Below are 15,638 nucleotides of genomic sequence, written 5' to 3'. Positions count from 1 at the left end.
TCCGCAGAAATTGTTCCACGGAGGAGTCTTTTGAGAGACAGGCAAGAGAACTCAGAGACAGATTTTTGGAAAGGGGCTACCCCCATGATGTCCTGAAACGTGCATATAGGGAGGCAAAAGACAAAAACAGGCTACATCTCCTTAAACCTAAATCTAAAGTGGAGAATAAGGGTGAAACCACTTTTGACAATGGAGCGAATGATGTACGTGACATCCTTGCCAAACATTGTCCTGTCCTATTAATGGATAAGGATATTGGAAGGGAACTTCCTGTACGACCGTTAACCCCTTAGCGACAGAGCCAGTTTGCATCTTAATGACCAGGCCAATTTTTACAATTCTGACCACTGTCCCTTTATGAGGTTATAACTCTGGAACGCTTTAATGGATCCTGCTGATTCTGAGATTGTTTTTTCGTGACATATTGCACTTCATGTTAGTGGTAAAATTTCTTTGATAAGTCTTGTGTTTACTTATGAAAAAAACAGAAATATGGCAAAAAAATTTAAAATTTTGCAATTTTAAAACTTTAAATTTTTATGCCCTTAAATCAGAGAGATGTGTCACATAAATTTCTTAATAAATAACATTTCCCACATGTCTACTTTACATCAGCACAATTTTGGAAGCAAAATTTTTTTTTGTTAGGAAGTTATAAGGGTTAAAAGTTGACCAGCGATTTCTCATTTTTACAACAAAATTTACAAAGCCATTTTTTTTAGGGACCACATCATATTTAAAGTCATTTTGAGGGGTGTACATGACAGAAAATACCCAAAAGTGGCACCATTCTAAAAACTAGACCCCTCAAGGTGCTCAAAACCACATTCAAGAAATTTATTAACCCTTTAAGTGCTTCACAGGAACGAAAGCAATGTGGATGGAAAAAATTAACATTTAACTTTTTTTTGGAAAAAAATTACTTCAGAACCAATTTTTTTTATTTTCACAAGTGTTAAAAGAGAAAATCAACCACAAAATTAAATTTGTTGTACAATTTCTCCTGAATACGCAGATACCCCATATGTGGGGGTAAACCCCTTTTTCAGCATACGGCAGAGCTCGCAAGGGATGGAGCACCGTTTGACTTTTTCAACGCAGAATTGGCTGGAATTAAGATCGGATGCCATGTTGCGTTCGGAGAGCCCTTAATGTGCCTAAACAGTGGAAAACTCCAACAAGTGACCCCATTTTGGAAACTAGACCCATTAAGGAACTTATCTAGATGTGTGGTGAGCACTTTGAACCTTCAAGTGCTTCACAGAAGTTTATAACGTAGAGCCGTAAAAATAAGAAATCCATTTTTTTTTCCACAAAAATGATCTTTTTACAAGGGTAACAGGAGAAATCATACCCCCACAGTTATTATGCGATTTGTCCTGAGTACGCTGATACCCCATATGTGGGGAGGAACCACTGTTTGGGCGCATGGGAGAGCTCGGAAGGGAAGGAGTGCCATTTTGGAATGCAGACTTTGATGGAATGGTCTGCGGGCATCATGTTGCGTTTGCAGAGCCCCTGATGGGCCTAAACAGTGGAAACCCCCAACAAGTGACTCCATTTTGGAAACTAGACCCATGAAGGAACTTATCTAGATGTGTGGTGAGCACTTTGAACCTTCAAGTGCTTCACAGAAGTTTATAACGTAGAGCCGTGAAAATAAGAAATCCATTTTTTTCCACAAAAGTGATCTTTTCGCGCCCAAATTTTTATTTTTACAAGGGTAACAGAAGAAATCATACCCCCACAGTTATTATGCGATTTGTCCTGAGTACACTGATACCCCATATGTGGGGGGAACCACTGTTTGGGCGCATGGGAGAGCTCGGAAGGGAAGGAGTGCCATTTTGGAATGCAGACTTTGATGGAATGGTCTGCGGGCATCATGTTGCGTTTGCAGAGCCCCTGATGGGCCTAAACAGTGGAAACCCCCCACAAGTGACCCCATTTTGGAAATTAGACCCCCTAAGGAACTTATCTAGATGTGTGGTGAGCACTTTGAACCCCCAAGCGCGTCACAGAAGTTTATAAACGCAGAGCTGTGAAAATAAAAAGTCTTTTTTATTTCCACAAAAGTGATTTTTTAGACCCCAATTTTTAGACCCCCAAAGTTGGTAAATAGTGGAAACCCCTCAATTCTTGCTCCAACCCTAACCCCAACACACCCCTAACCCTAATCCCAACCCTAATCCCTAATCCTAACTCTAACCCTAATCCTAGTTCGCCCTAACCCTAACCCTAGCCCAACCCTAGCCCTAGCCCAACCCTAACCCTTAACCCTAGTCCAACCCTAACCCTTAACCCTAGCCCAACCCTAACCCTTAACCCTAGCCCTAACCCTAGCCTAACCCTAACCCTTATGGAAAACGGAAAAAAAAAATATTTTTTTTATTTCATTATGTGTGCCTATGTAAGGGGGTGATAAACGGGGGGGTTATGTACTATTTTTATTATTTTGATCACTATGATCGTTTATCATAGTGATCAAAATAATGAATGGAATCTGCCAGCCGGAGCCAGCAGATTCCCGGCGGGCGCACTGCGTATGCGCCCGCCATTTTCAAGATGGCGGCGCCCATCGGATGACGCCGGCGGGCGCGGGACCACCGGGAGGGGACGGAGGACAAGGGAGAGGTACCGGGAGGGGACCGGGGGGATCGGGGACCCTATTTCTCTATCCTCTGATGTGCGATCACATCAGAGGAAAGAGAAATTAAATGTAAAATCGTGGCTTTTTTTTTTTTTTTGCGGTCGCCGTTATAGTGTTAATAACGGCGATCGCAAAAGCGGGGGTCGGTAAAAACCGACCGATTCATGTTCTCTGGGGTCTCGGCTACCCCTGGCAGCCGAGACCCCGGAGAAAATACGACACTGGGGGGCGCTATTCACTTAAATCACAGCGCCGTGAATTAACGGCGCTGTGGTTTAAGTACCCTTAATTACCGCCGTTAAAAGGCGTATCGGCGGTCGTTAAGGGGTTAATCACGTACAAGAAAGGCCGTTCATTGAAAGATCGACTGGCCAATAGCCATTTTATAAGACCTTCCAATACCACATGGTTACCCAGTAATGTTAAAGGTTGTTTTAGATGTGGTCACTGTGTTGTTTGTTCCCACATTGTTCCAGGAAGTAATTTTGTCAGCAATGTTACAGGACAACAATTCCAAATCAGGGAATTCATCAATTGTAGCAGTAAAGGAGTAATCTACAAAGCCACTTGCCTGTGTGGCAAAGAATATGTGAGCAAAACTATCAGGGAATTCAAACGCAGGGTGGGGGAACATATTGGTGACATTTCCCACAAGAGGGATACCCCCATTTCACGCCATATCGACACCTGTCATGGAGGTAACGTTAATTCCATTAAATTTGTAGGGATTGAGAGGGTGAGCAAACCACCAAGGGGTGGAAACTGGGACCGGATCATTTTACAAAAAGAGACCAGATGGATATTCTGCTTAAACACTGTTTTCCCAGGAGGACTCAATGACCAATTAAATTATAGCTGCTATATTTAGGGTTTTCTGATGTGTGTTGGTTTTCTTTAACAGTGTGTTATGATTGAGTCACCGTAGGAGGCAAAAATAGAAATGCAAGCTAAGTCCAGAAAACCAGAGAAGTTGGCAGCTATCGGATTGCAGACCCCTGAACCTATCAACACAACTAGCAGTAGCCGTGGGGGGCTCCTACGATGCCCTAGGCCCCTCGATCACAGCCGGAGGACTACATAGCCTAAAGACAGAAAGGGAAATCTAAACTGCCCCAGAGCAGACCCCAAAGCAAAAGGCAGCCCCCCACATATAATGACGGTGAAGCAAGAAGAAAGAACAAAACACAAACAGAAAGATAGACTGAGCAAAGATGGGGCCCACGCTAGCTTAGATAGGAAAGGACAGGAAGGCTGCTGTCTGCAATCCGTGAAAAACCCTATGAAAATAAGAGCCAACAAACTGACAGTAAAAAAGGCCCTGAAGACGCTAGGCTTCAAAAAAGCTATGTCAGTACTCAGGAATATTCTGAAGACAGAGCAACAGGCAAAAGGAGATTCAGCTCACCCCAGCAGGGAATGGCAGAATCCAGAAAAGCAAGGAAAACAAAACACTAATGCAAAAGGGCAAAGCAGAAATCTTAGCTTTAGATGAGCAGGAATCAGACTGGTTTCCTAGAAGTCCACAGAGAAATCACCCGCAGGCCAGAAGGGCGTCGGCAGCCTTATATCCAGTCATTAACTCCACTCAGCCAGTAATCATCATCAGCCCCAGGTGTTTGACAATCAGGCTCACTACCTTTCTTCACCAGAAGAGGGAGTTCCTCGGGCCTCAGTAGTGAAGGGGAAAATGAACTCACAACACAGTCTATATGTTTTCCTTGCCTTTACTGTTAATACCTATTCTTTTCATCTTCAGCTACCATATTTATTCCTTAGTTTTGGGTTTGTTTATCATCTCCCACCTTTAGGTGCTTTTTGTTACTAGGCCTCATGGGTTAATTACCCTTTCATTCGGATATTTGCATACTATATATTTTACACTGATTTGATATGAAGGGGTTTTTGTACTGGGAACCATTTGGCGTATCAGTGTTTTGGAGGGATACATTTTATGACTGCACTGCCCTGAAATTAGAGGCTGGTTTCGTCATACTCTCTTTGCATGTTTTCCGGAACTATTTGCTGCATTGTCGTTGTGTAGGGAGGCTTGGTTGTGCTGCATTGTCCTTTAGCCGGGCATGAATCTCGGCGCACTGTTTATTACAGTGCGCAGAACCGGAAATTCAGCGGCTATATTGGTCTTGCGTTCCACAGAGTCCGGAAGTATCGCAGTTTTTGTCGCGTCTTGCGCGCCGGCCGCACACAAAATTTTTTATTTTTTGTGGATTTGAATGACGTGGTGGGTGGATCAGCCTCTTCCTGTACCAACGTATTAGGAGTCAGGTGTTGCGTTCCACGGCAGCCATGTGTGGACGGCGTGCGTTTCAATGAGTCACAGGTGGGTGATGTTATTGCGATTGGCAGTTTATTAAAGGGCCCTTTTATCAGCTTGCCTCACTCCATTGTTATCTGAGGAGGCAGCCCGTATAGTTGTTACTTTATTAGTATGCCCATCAAGTGCTAATAGGTCCCCCTGAAGAGTCACTTACTGACGAAACGCGTCGGGATGCACAGGGACATAATAGGGCTTCAATCTTGAGGGTCAGATGTGGACTGCCCTTGTCAGGGTGGGAGTCATGGGGGTCAGGATATGGCAGCTCCTACAGGGGTGAATGTACTTCCCTTTTTCCTGACCACGCATGACTTTGATCAGACATCTGACAGGGGACGTCTTCCATCTACACGTGGTGAGATCATTCCATTTTTTATCATTGTGTTTATGGATTTTCTACATGACGTTTCTATAATATGCATGAACAGGCAATTTCCTTGATAACCCGAACAGAGCAGAGGTATTTTCTTTACTTTATAGAAAATTGTTTTCATGTATTACCTTCTACAAGGCAGCTGTTCATTGGCAGATTTTGGTCCTCAAATTTCATTGTCTTGGACCAATGTTATTTTGTCCAGTCTTCTCAAACTTTGGAATAGTCACATGTATATACATTTTGTAGTCTGTTTTGGGACTTATGCGAACACTCTTTGTTATAGTCTGTGACAATTAGATCTAGTGTGTTTTATCTTCACTCCATCTTGTGGTAGCTTTTATCTCGTTACATTAAAAGTTATGTTTTATGATTTTCTCAATTGCTGATTTTGTATGTGAGGCTACCTGTTCTTTGTCAGGTGTACACGCTCATTCCTTTTCACATTTGGGAATATATATGCCTCTTTTATCAGTTATATTTGTATTGGGCCGCAATATATATATATATATATATATATATATATATATATATATATATATATATATATATATATATATATATATATATAATATTGTCTTTAACAACATATTGATTTATTTTTGGTTGTGAAATCAATACATGTATTTATCTATTTTTCATGAGGATATTTACATCTCCCTATGTTGCATTATATATGGTGTTACACCTCATATATTTTATCTGTTGCCTCTTCCTCTACTCTGGATCTATGCTAAGCATGATGTCACTTTATGTGTTTATTATCACCAATAAAATATTTATAATTATTTCCATGATATTTTGATTTGGGCCTCTATTTGTTCAGGGATTATTTTCAACTCTTGTTGATATTCTTGACAATATTTTGGTGACTGGCCTTTCACTCTCGGATATTTGATCCATAAGCCATCCTCATTAATGCTAATTATTGCCAGTCCCACTGAAATTCTTTTTGTAATCCCTGACTGCTCTAGTTGTTTTTTGGTTTTGATAGCAAGTCGTTTTTACCCTGATATGTTCATTTTTTTTTTAGCTTTTAGTTAGCGCTTTCTCAGGGGGGTTACAGAGGAGAATCCTCCTGAAAAAGCCGTTTGCACATTTCCAAATTGTTTCGACATTAAGGCTGGGTTCACACTTGAGAGTGCAATGCGAGAAACTTGCGCGAGTCTCTCGCCTCAATACCCGGCACTGCCGCCGGCACTCTGGACCGGAGTGTGCGGCTGCATGTATTTCTATGCAGCTGATTGCTCCGGTCCCAAATATTGACGGCAGTGCCGGGTATTGAGGCGAGTTTCTCGCATTGCAGTTGCAAGTGTGACCCCAGCCTTACCAATGACTTCCCTGTAACAACAGCTCAACTACGCGATCTCCAGCAACTGAAACAAGAAAACAGCTACTTAACCACCATCGCCAAGCAGATTGCACCATATGTACGATCTATCGCCAAGGTTAAAGAGCGTCTGGAACCCAGGTATGAGTGTCATAAAAGTATACTAATTTAAGCCTTCCACTGATCTTAAAAAAAGAGGAGGTTGCTGGTGTGGAAATGTGGGGAGGTATGGAAATGCTGGAGCTCTTTATCTGGAACTGGGAACTGAACTCATGGACTCAGAATTAGGCTATGTGCACACGGTGCGGATTCTGCTGCGGATCCGCAGCGTTTCAGGCTCTGTGGGTCCGCAGCAGTTTCTGCTGTGTTGTACAGTACCATTGTTTTCAATGGTCAAACCAAAAAGGCTGTGCACATGCTGCGGATTTTTCCGCGCTACAATCCGCAGCATGTCAATTCTTTGTGCGGAATCCGCTGCAGTTTCACACCTTATCCATTGTGAGGTGTGAAACCGCAGGGCTAAACCACAGGCTAATCCGCAGGTAAACCGCAGGACTTTTGACGTGCGGATTTACCTGCGGATCTTTACAAATCCGCGGGGACAAATTCGCAGCTCTCCAAACTACGTGTGCACATAGCCTTAGGGATCATTCAGACGTCTGATTTTCTCACATACGAGGGAGACGGAACAATTATTTTGATCAGACTTTGTTCAGCGTCTGGTCCGATTGTCATCCGTTTTTCTCAAGAATTTAAGAAAAAAAAAGTTTCTCTACCTTTCAATTCTGACAGTTCACAAAATTCAGACTGCACTCGGATGTCATCTGAGTGCAATCCAATTTTTTTCACGGACTTCTTGACTTGCATTGCAGTTTTTGATCCAACCGCGGACCATTCAGATAGTACACGTACGTGGAAATCAGACGTCTGAATGAGCCCTTAATGCCGAACTTAGCTGCTGGACCGATCCAATCTACGGACTCAGTTAGACGTTTGTTTTACATGTACAAGTTCTATCCGTGACTTTCAAGGATAGAACTGGTACCTATAATAGTCTGCGAGGTTGTTCAAGCGGTCCGCGCAAAATCACGGCAACAGTTCCGATATTGATCCAAGTGTCAGATTAAAATCAGCCATGCACGTCTATGGATCATTGAAAAAATTGAACAGCATTTAGATGCCATCCGAGTGTCTGTTTTCCAGACTGATAAAATGGAGGTGGACCAAACGCTGATGAAACTCGATCTGTTTTTCTAGTACATGAAAGAAACAGACGTCTGAATTGGGCCTAAGACTTAATGCTAGTTGCATCTGAACGTTATAGTCGGCATATATGCTGAGAAAGGTCACCGTGTACACATTATAGGATACACTATATAGAAGTCAGTTTGTATCTGTGTACTTTTTTTTTTTATAGTTTTATATGTTTTTTTTACGGTGGGACCCTCTTGGTGATATGACACTATCCATCTGCCTGACGCATATGCCTTACCCACACCGTGTATGTCGGAGGCTCTTCTAAGCTCTACAGGTGGTGTACATTCTGAAAAAAGGTGTATTTGTCTATATCCATATATAGACATATTTATAGGGCTCCATTTACGTGACGGAGATCATCACAGTGTCTGTTGGCCTTTGTTGGGCAGGCACACCTGTCTGTGCTTTGCTATACAGCGGGGTCACGCCCCAAAAGTCTGCTTTGTGGTATACTTTTTTTTCACAATGTGTCCCTGTGGGCACTGTATGGCTATGTCTTAACAAGAGTGGCGTAATGTACAGGGCCTAATGCCGGGTTCAGACGGGTGTGTTTCACAGTCCATAGACGGACCGCTAAAACCTGAACTTAAAGCAGGTCTCCCAACCCGAACTTGCAGCCTCATGGGTGTGTATGAGACTGTACGTTTGGTATATGGTGGTCCGTATGCAGACTGTGTGAACCCAGCCTAACTTTTATATTATACCTGATGGACATGTTATAAAACTATTTAGCTGCACAACCTAGCAACTTGGGTAGGTCCTCCACCTTGGACCTCCAGCACAAGTTCCTACAGTATAAGACCCCTGGAAAGCCCCAGATGATGAGGCATTGGCTGCAGGTTATGAGGGGTGGACAAGGCAAGGGACTTGTTGGCTTCTACAATAAATAATTCAATATCTATATGATTTATTCCATTTAGGCTGAAGGTGCCAAAAGAGCAGAAGGATGAAGTGCCAGAGAAAATATTTGAGGATTCTGCATGGATGGAATCACACAGCAGGTACATATTACACTCTAATATCCAACCTACCATTAATTAGAGACAGGGATCAGAAGGCAATGCACGGTATTCCTTTTATTGGGGTCCACCATGAGCATCTAAGGCTACGGGCTTGCTCACACATTGCATTTTTGCTGTGTTTTTTTTGTTTCTAATCAATGCTGTAGTTTACCGTACAAAATGAATGACATTTCTGGACTCTCACGCCAACGCAGCTTATTTTTTCCCTTACGAATTTTAACTAGACAAGCATTTTTATTCAGTTTTTTTCGCGTGTTTGCATTTTTCACCCACTGAATGAATAGGAAAGTAAAAACACACCAAAAACTTATTCTATGCAGCGCTTTTCCTGCCAACAACGGTTTTAGGTGCTGAAAAATCCGCTGTGAATACTCAATGCACATACTGTTCCACGATTAGTACTTGGTGAGTTTTTGACTTTGTAAATTTTCCGCACCTTTTAGCTATATTAGGTTACGTGTTTTTTTCATAGCGCTTTTGATTGTTCTAATCGAACTTTTGACGTTGCGGTGGGGAAAGACCTTACAAATGGAATAAGTCAGACAGATAAACAGATATGGCCTCCCTCCAATGAGTCCATTAAATCCATTGCCCGAATCATAGGATGAGACTGGAATGTGATGCTGATAAACTCTCCAGACACAATTGCGATCTCGTTATTTGGACACGTCCTGTAAACATGAAGTCCCATCATTGTCTCTATGCTGCACAACAAACTCGTTGAATATGCTAGTAATTGACGTTTTTCCTCCTAGGAACGACTTTTCAGTCTGTTCAGAAGAGCAACATGAAAAACCCCTGGAGCTGAAAACGAGCGATGACGCGTCGTTAAAAAGTAAAGAATACTATAAGCTGAAGCCGAGCGCTCCAAACTGGAAGGGTTTAAGTACATGAGGGTAAATGCCAGGCCATATAGTGACCATAAGATGTGTCTATGGCACTGTAATATCACTTAGTCATTGGATAGTTAAAGAGAAGTCCACAACCCTCCTATTAGAGCACTAAGGGCCTGATTCATTATTGCATTTGCACCTTAGTAATCAATCTCGTTTTCAGTGTTTCTCCATCTTTTCATTTGCGCTTTTTTTAAAGTCCTATTTTGTTTTCTCTCTTTTTTTATATGTTCTCCATTGTGAGTGGTGTTTGGGGTATACAGATATTTTTGGCTGATTCCTCAATTTTTTTAATGCAAATATGCTTCAGTCCCTCTTAGAGTGATTTTCTTTATGTCAAAATATTTGGCACAAATTTTGCAACATTGTAGTGGAATATAAGGTTTCTTTCACTGACAAGTGGCAAAAAAGGTTAAAGTGTAACTGCCCTTAATTTTTTTTATTTTCAGAGACTTACTATAAGGGCTCGCTCACACAAGCGTATACATTGGACGAGTGCAATCCGATGTGTATATACGGTATATCCGAGATATATATGTGTATAAATCGGATATATTTTTATATATATCGGATATACTGTATATAAACACCAGATAGCACTCATCTGATGTATACGCTTGTGTGAGCAAGCCCTTATAGTAAGTCTCCATCTGGCCGTGCAGTTAACTAAACCATACACTTACCGTAGAGCTCATCCACTTAATGTAGAGGTCATACACTTACTATAGAGCCCATACACTTACTGTAGAGCCCATCCCCTTACTGTAGAGTCCATACACTTACTGCAGAGCCCATACACTTACTGCAGAGCCCATACACTAACTTTAGAGCCCATACTTACTGTAGAGCTCATACACTTACTGTAGAGCTCATACACTTACTGTAGAGCCCATACACTTACTGTAGAGCCCATACACTAACTTTAGAGCCCATACACTAACTTTAGAGCCCATACACTAACTTTAGAGCCCATACACTAACTTTAGAGCCCATACACTAACTTTAGAGCCCATACACTTACTTTAGAGCCCATACACTTACTTTAGAGCCCATACATTAACTTTAGAGCCCATACACTTAAGGTAGAGCCCATACAGTACTTACTTTAGACCCCATACTTACTGTAGAGCCCATACACTTACTTTAGAGCCCATACACTTACTTTAGAGCCCATACACTTACTTTAGAGCCCATACACTTACTTTAGAGCCCATACACTTACTTTAGAGCCCATACTTACTGTAGATCCCATACACTTACTGTAGATCCCATACACTTACTGTAGATCCCATACACTTACTGTAGAGCCCATACACTTACGGTAGAGCCCATACACTTACGGTAGAGCCCATACACTTACGGTAGAGCCCATACACTTACGGTAGAGCCCATACACTTACGGTAGAGGCCATACACTTACTTTAAAGCCCATACTTACTGTAGAGCCCATACTTACTGTAGAGCCCATACACTTACTGTAGAGCGCATACACTTACTGTAGAGCGCATACACTTACTGTAGAGCCCATACACTTACTGTAGAGCCCATACAGTACTTACTTTAGAGCCCATGTTTATTGTAGAGGCCATAAACTTACTTTAGAGCCCATACTTACTGTAGAGGCCATACACTTACTTTAGAGCCCATACTTACTGTAGAGCCCATACACTTACTGTAGAGCTCATACACTTACTATAGAGCCCATACTGTAGAGTCCATACACTTACTGTAGAGCCCATACCCTTACTGTAGAGCCCATACTTACTGTAGAGCCCATACAGTCCTTACTTTAGAGCCCATACAGTCCTTACTTTAGAGCCCATACTTACTGTATAGCCCATACACTTAATTTAGAGCCTATACTTACTGTAGAGCTCATATACTTACTGCAGAGCCCATACACTTACTGTCGAGCCCATACAGTACTTACTTTAGAGCCCATACACTTAAGTGTATGAGCTCTACAGTAAGTATAGGCTCTAAATTACTTTAGAGCCCATACACTTACTATAGAGCCAATACACCGGTGTGTGCTCTACAACCGTATACATCGCCATGGCATGCTGGGAGTAGTTTACTGTATTTTGGTGCTTTACATCAGACATTCTTCACACTTGCAAGTTAGTTTTAGCTATTTTGCTATAATCATTTGATAATCCAACATTTGGTGCAGCAATGTAGAATAAGGCCACGTTCACAAGTTCAGTATTTGTAAGCCAAAACCAGGAGTGGAACAATCAGAGGAAAAGTATAATAGAAACACGTCACCACTTCTGTATTTATCACCCACTCCTGATTTGGCTTACAAATACTGAGGTAAAAAACTCACCAAATACTGAATGGGTGAACGTGGCCCAAAAGGGAACAGCTTAACCCCTTTCCTACATTAGACGTACTATTCCGTCCATGTGACCTGGGACCTAAGTCCCAAGGACGGAATAGTACGTCTAGCGCGATCAGCTGCGCTCACGGGGGAAGCGCAGCTGATCGCAGCCGGATGTCAGCTGATTATAACAGCTGATACCCGGCACTATGTGTCAGGGGCGGTCACGGACCGTCCCCGACACGTTAACCCCTGGCACACTGCGATCAAACATAATCGCAGTGTACCGGGGGTTTAGGGAAGCATCGGGAGGGGGCTCCCTCCGTGCTTCCCTGAGACCCCCACAGCAGCGCGATGTGCAGTGCTTCTGCGGGGGTCTCCTTCCCTGCAGGTCCCCGAATCCAAAATGGCGGCGGGGACCTTCGGGGGCCTGCAGGGAGGCAGCTTCCTCGTGCCTGCCAGGCGCCGGCATGAGGAAGCCTGCAGCATTGCCTGTGACAGATCGCTGATCATTCAAAAAATTCCTGTGAAGTACCTGAAGGGTTAATAAACTTCTTGAATGTGGTTTTGAGCACCTTGAGGGGTGCAGTTTTTAGAATGGTGTCACTTTTGGGTATTTTCTATCATATAGACACCTCAAAGTGACTTCAAATGTGGTGTGGTCCCTAAAAATAAAATGGTGCTGTAAAAATGAGAAATCGCTGGTCAATTTTTAACCCTTATAACTTCCTAACAAAAAAAAAAAAATTTGTTTCCAAAATTGTGCTGATGTAAAGTAAACATGTGGGAAATGTTATTTATTAACTATTTTGTGTCACATAAGTCTCTGCTTTAAGGGCATAAAAATTCAAAGTTTGAAAATTGCTAAATTTTCGCCATATTTCTGTTTTTTTCATAAATAAACGCAAGTTACAACCAAGAAATTTTACCACTAACATGAAGTACAATATGTCACGAGAAAACAATCTCAGAATCGCCTAGATCTGTTGAAGCGTTCCTGAGTTATTACCTCATAAAGGGCCAGTGGTCAGAATTGTAAAAATTGGCCCGGGAGTTAACGTGCAAACCACCCTTGGTAGTATAGGGGTTAAAGAGCACTTACCTGTATTCATGAGATGCTGGTGGGGACTCATGGACCAGTTGTTTTGGCAGGAAGCTGAAAGCCATTATGGGCATTTGACATGTTATGCCATGTTCACATATTCAGTATTTGTTACCCAAAATCAGGAGTGGAACAATGGGAGGAAAAGTATAATAGAGACACGTCACCACTTCTGTATTTATCACCCACTCCTGGTTTTGGCTTACAAATACTGAGGTAAAAAACTTACTAAATACTGAACGTGTGAACATGGCCTTACTCAGAAGCTCAGACTACACCAAAGAGTCCTGATTGGACTTCCATTCTGCGAAAACTCTTATTAGTTAATGGGTTATGTATTGGATGTCCTACAGGAACAAACTCCGGAATTTTGTCCTTCTAACACTTAAGCAACTGAAAAACTTCAAAATGTAAAGGCCCCGGCCACGCTATCAGTATTTGGTCAGTATTTTACCTCAGTATCTGCAAGCCAAAACCAGGAGGGGGTGATAAATCCAGAAGTGGTGACGTGTTTCTATTATACTTTTCCCATCATTGTCCCGCTCCCCGTTTTGGCTTACAAATACTGAGGTAAGGTGTCTCTCTCCGCAAAGAAAAAGCCGGATTACTTACCGGTAATGCTCTTTTAATGAGTCCACGACAGCACCCACTGGAGGTATCGGATCCGCCCCATTTGGAACAGGAAACCCTACAGGAAAGATAAAAGGGGCGGTTCGCCTTTCCTCCTCAGTTTTGCATTTCAGAGTACCAGGAGGACCGCCAAGGATTAGGCAATGTCTTGTACTTGTAACTTTACTTATCCAACTTTAGCAGATATACTTTTAATATTGATATTTCTAGCAGGGAGGGAAGTGAGCGGGTGCTGTCGTGGACTCATTAAAAGAGCATTACCGGTAAGTAATCCGGCTTTTTACCCTTCGCCACGACAGCACCCACTGGAGAGATTCCAGAGACCATCACCTGGGTGGGACCACCGTGCTAAGGACAGTCCTGCCAAAGCTTAGGTCAGAAGTAGACGAAAGGTCAAGTCTATAGTGCCTATAGAAGGTAGAAGGGGATGACCAAATTGCCGCCTTACATATGGTTTCAATTGGAACGTCTCCCCTCTCCGCCCAGGAGGCCGCCATTGCTCTGGTGGAATGTGCTCTGATGTCTTCCGGAGGTTCTTCATTTTTTGCAGAGTAGGCTAAACGAATGGCATCCCTGATCCATCGGGAAATGGTGCTCTTTGTGACTCCATACCCTTTTTTACAGCCCTGAAAAGAAATGAAGAGAGCCCTACACTGCCTCCAGCTCTCGGACCTTTCAATATACTTTAGGACAGTTCTTCTGACGTCCAAAGTGTGGAATTTCTGCTCTTCCGGAGTGGAGGGATCTTCAAAGAAGGTTGGGAGGAGTATCTCCTGAGACCTATGGTACTTTGTTGATACCTTAGGCAGGTATAAGGGGTCTGGCTTTAATATTAATCTATCCCGGTATACCTGCAAAAAGGGTGGATCTATGGACAGGGCCTGGATATCACCCACTCTCCTAGCGGATGTCAGTGCTACCAAGAGGGCCGTCTTAAATGATAAATATTTAAGGGATATCGTATCTATCGGTTCAAAAGGTTCTTCTGTCAGGGCGTCTAACACCAAGTTTAAGTCCCATGTAGGGAGTGTAGGTATGTGAACCGGAGTTATTCTTTCACATGCTGTAATGAATCGTGATATCCACTTATTCCCTGCTATATTATGGCCATACAGCGCCCCCAACGCAGACACCTGTACTTTCAGTGTGTTTACTTTACCTGAGGAAGTAGACATTTCTGGGTTATGGAGTTCAATTGGAACCCCAAAAACATCTGGAGGGATTGCGGAACGAGCCTGGACTTCTGTATATTGATGATCTAGCCTAGGTCCTGCAAAGATGAGATTGCATCAGCCACTCGTTCGGTACATTGGGTATCCGAGTTCCCGATTATTAGGAAGTCGTCTAAGTAAGGTACGATTAAAGTATCTTTTTTACGAAGATAGGCCATCACCTCTGCCATCACCTTGGTGAAGATTCTTGGCGCTGTAGAGAGGCCGAAAGGCATGGCTGTGTACTGAAAATGACGGACCTTGCCATCGAACACCACTGCGACCCTTAGATATTTTTGGTATCTATTATGGATAGGAAGATGATAGTAAGCATCTTTTAAGTCAATCCCCGCCATCACACAATTTGGAAAGAGAAGCTTTATGGTGGATCTGATTGATTCCATCTTAAACGTATAATTTTTTATAAACGTATTAAGCTTCCTTAAATTAATAATTGTTCTAAACGTACCATCTGGTTTGGAAATTAAAAATAAAGGAGAGTAGAAGCCTCTACC

General features: G+C 42.6%; 1 protein-coding gene across 1 annotated transcript in view; it reads left to right on the top strand.

The window, feature by feature from the left end:
* The window catches only part of RNF207 (ring finger protein 207), a 152,829-nt gene extending 142,547 nt beyond the window's left edge, over positions 1–10,282 (top strand). Inside the window, exons 17-19 of the mRNA XM_073561684.1 lie at positions 6,709–6,826; positions 8,863–8,943; positions 9,720–10,282. Coding sequence (XP_073417785.1) covers positions 6,709–6,826; positions 8,863–8,943; positions 9,720–9,858 — 338 coding nt within the window. The 3' untranslated portion in view covers positions 9,859–10,282. The remainder of the gene's footprint in view (positions 1–6,708; positions 6,827–8,862; positions 8,944–9,719) is intronic.
* The last annotated feature ends 5,356 nt before the right edge of the window (positions 10,283–15,638 follow it).

Source organism: Dendrobates tinctorius, unplaced genomic scaffold (genome assembly GCF_039654945.1).
Source record: "Dendrobates tinctorius isolate UK_male_01 unplaced genomic scaffold, ASM3965494v1 ptg000326l, whole genome shotgun sequence".
NCBI classification, from domain to species: Eukaryota; Metazoa; Chordata; class Amphibia; order Anura; family Dendrobatidae; genus Dendrobates; species Dendrobates tinctorius.
Note: the sequence above shows the minus strand (reverse complement) of the source record. Positions and strands in the feature narration are given on the sequence as shown.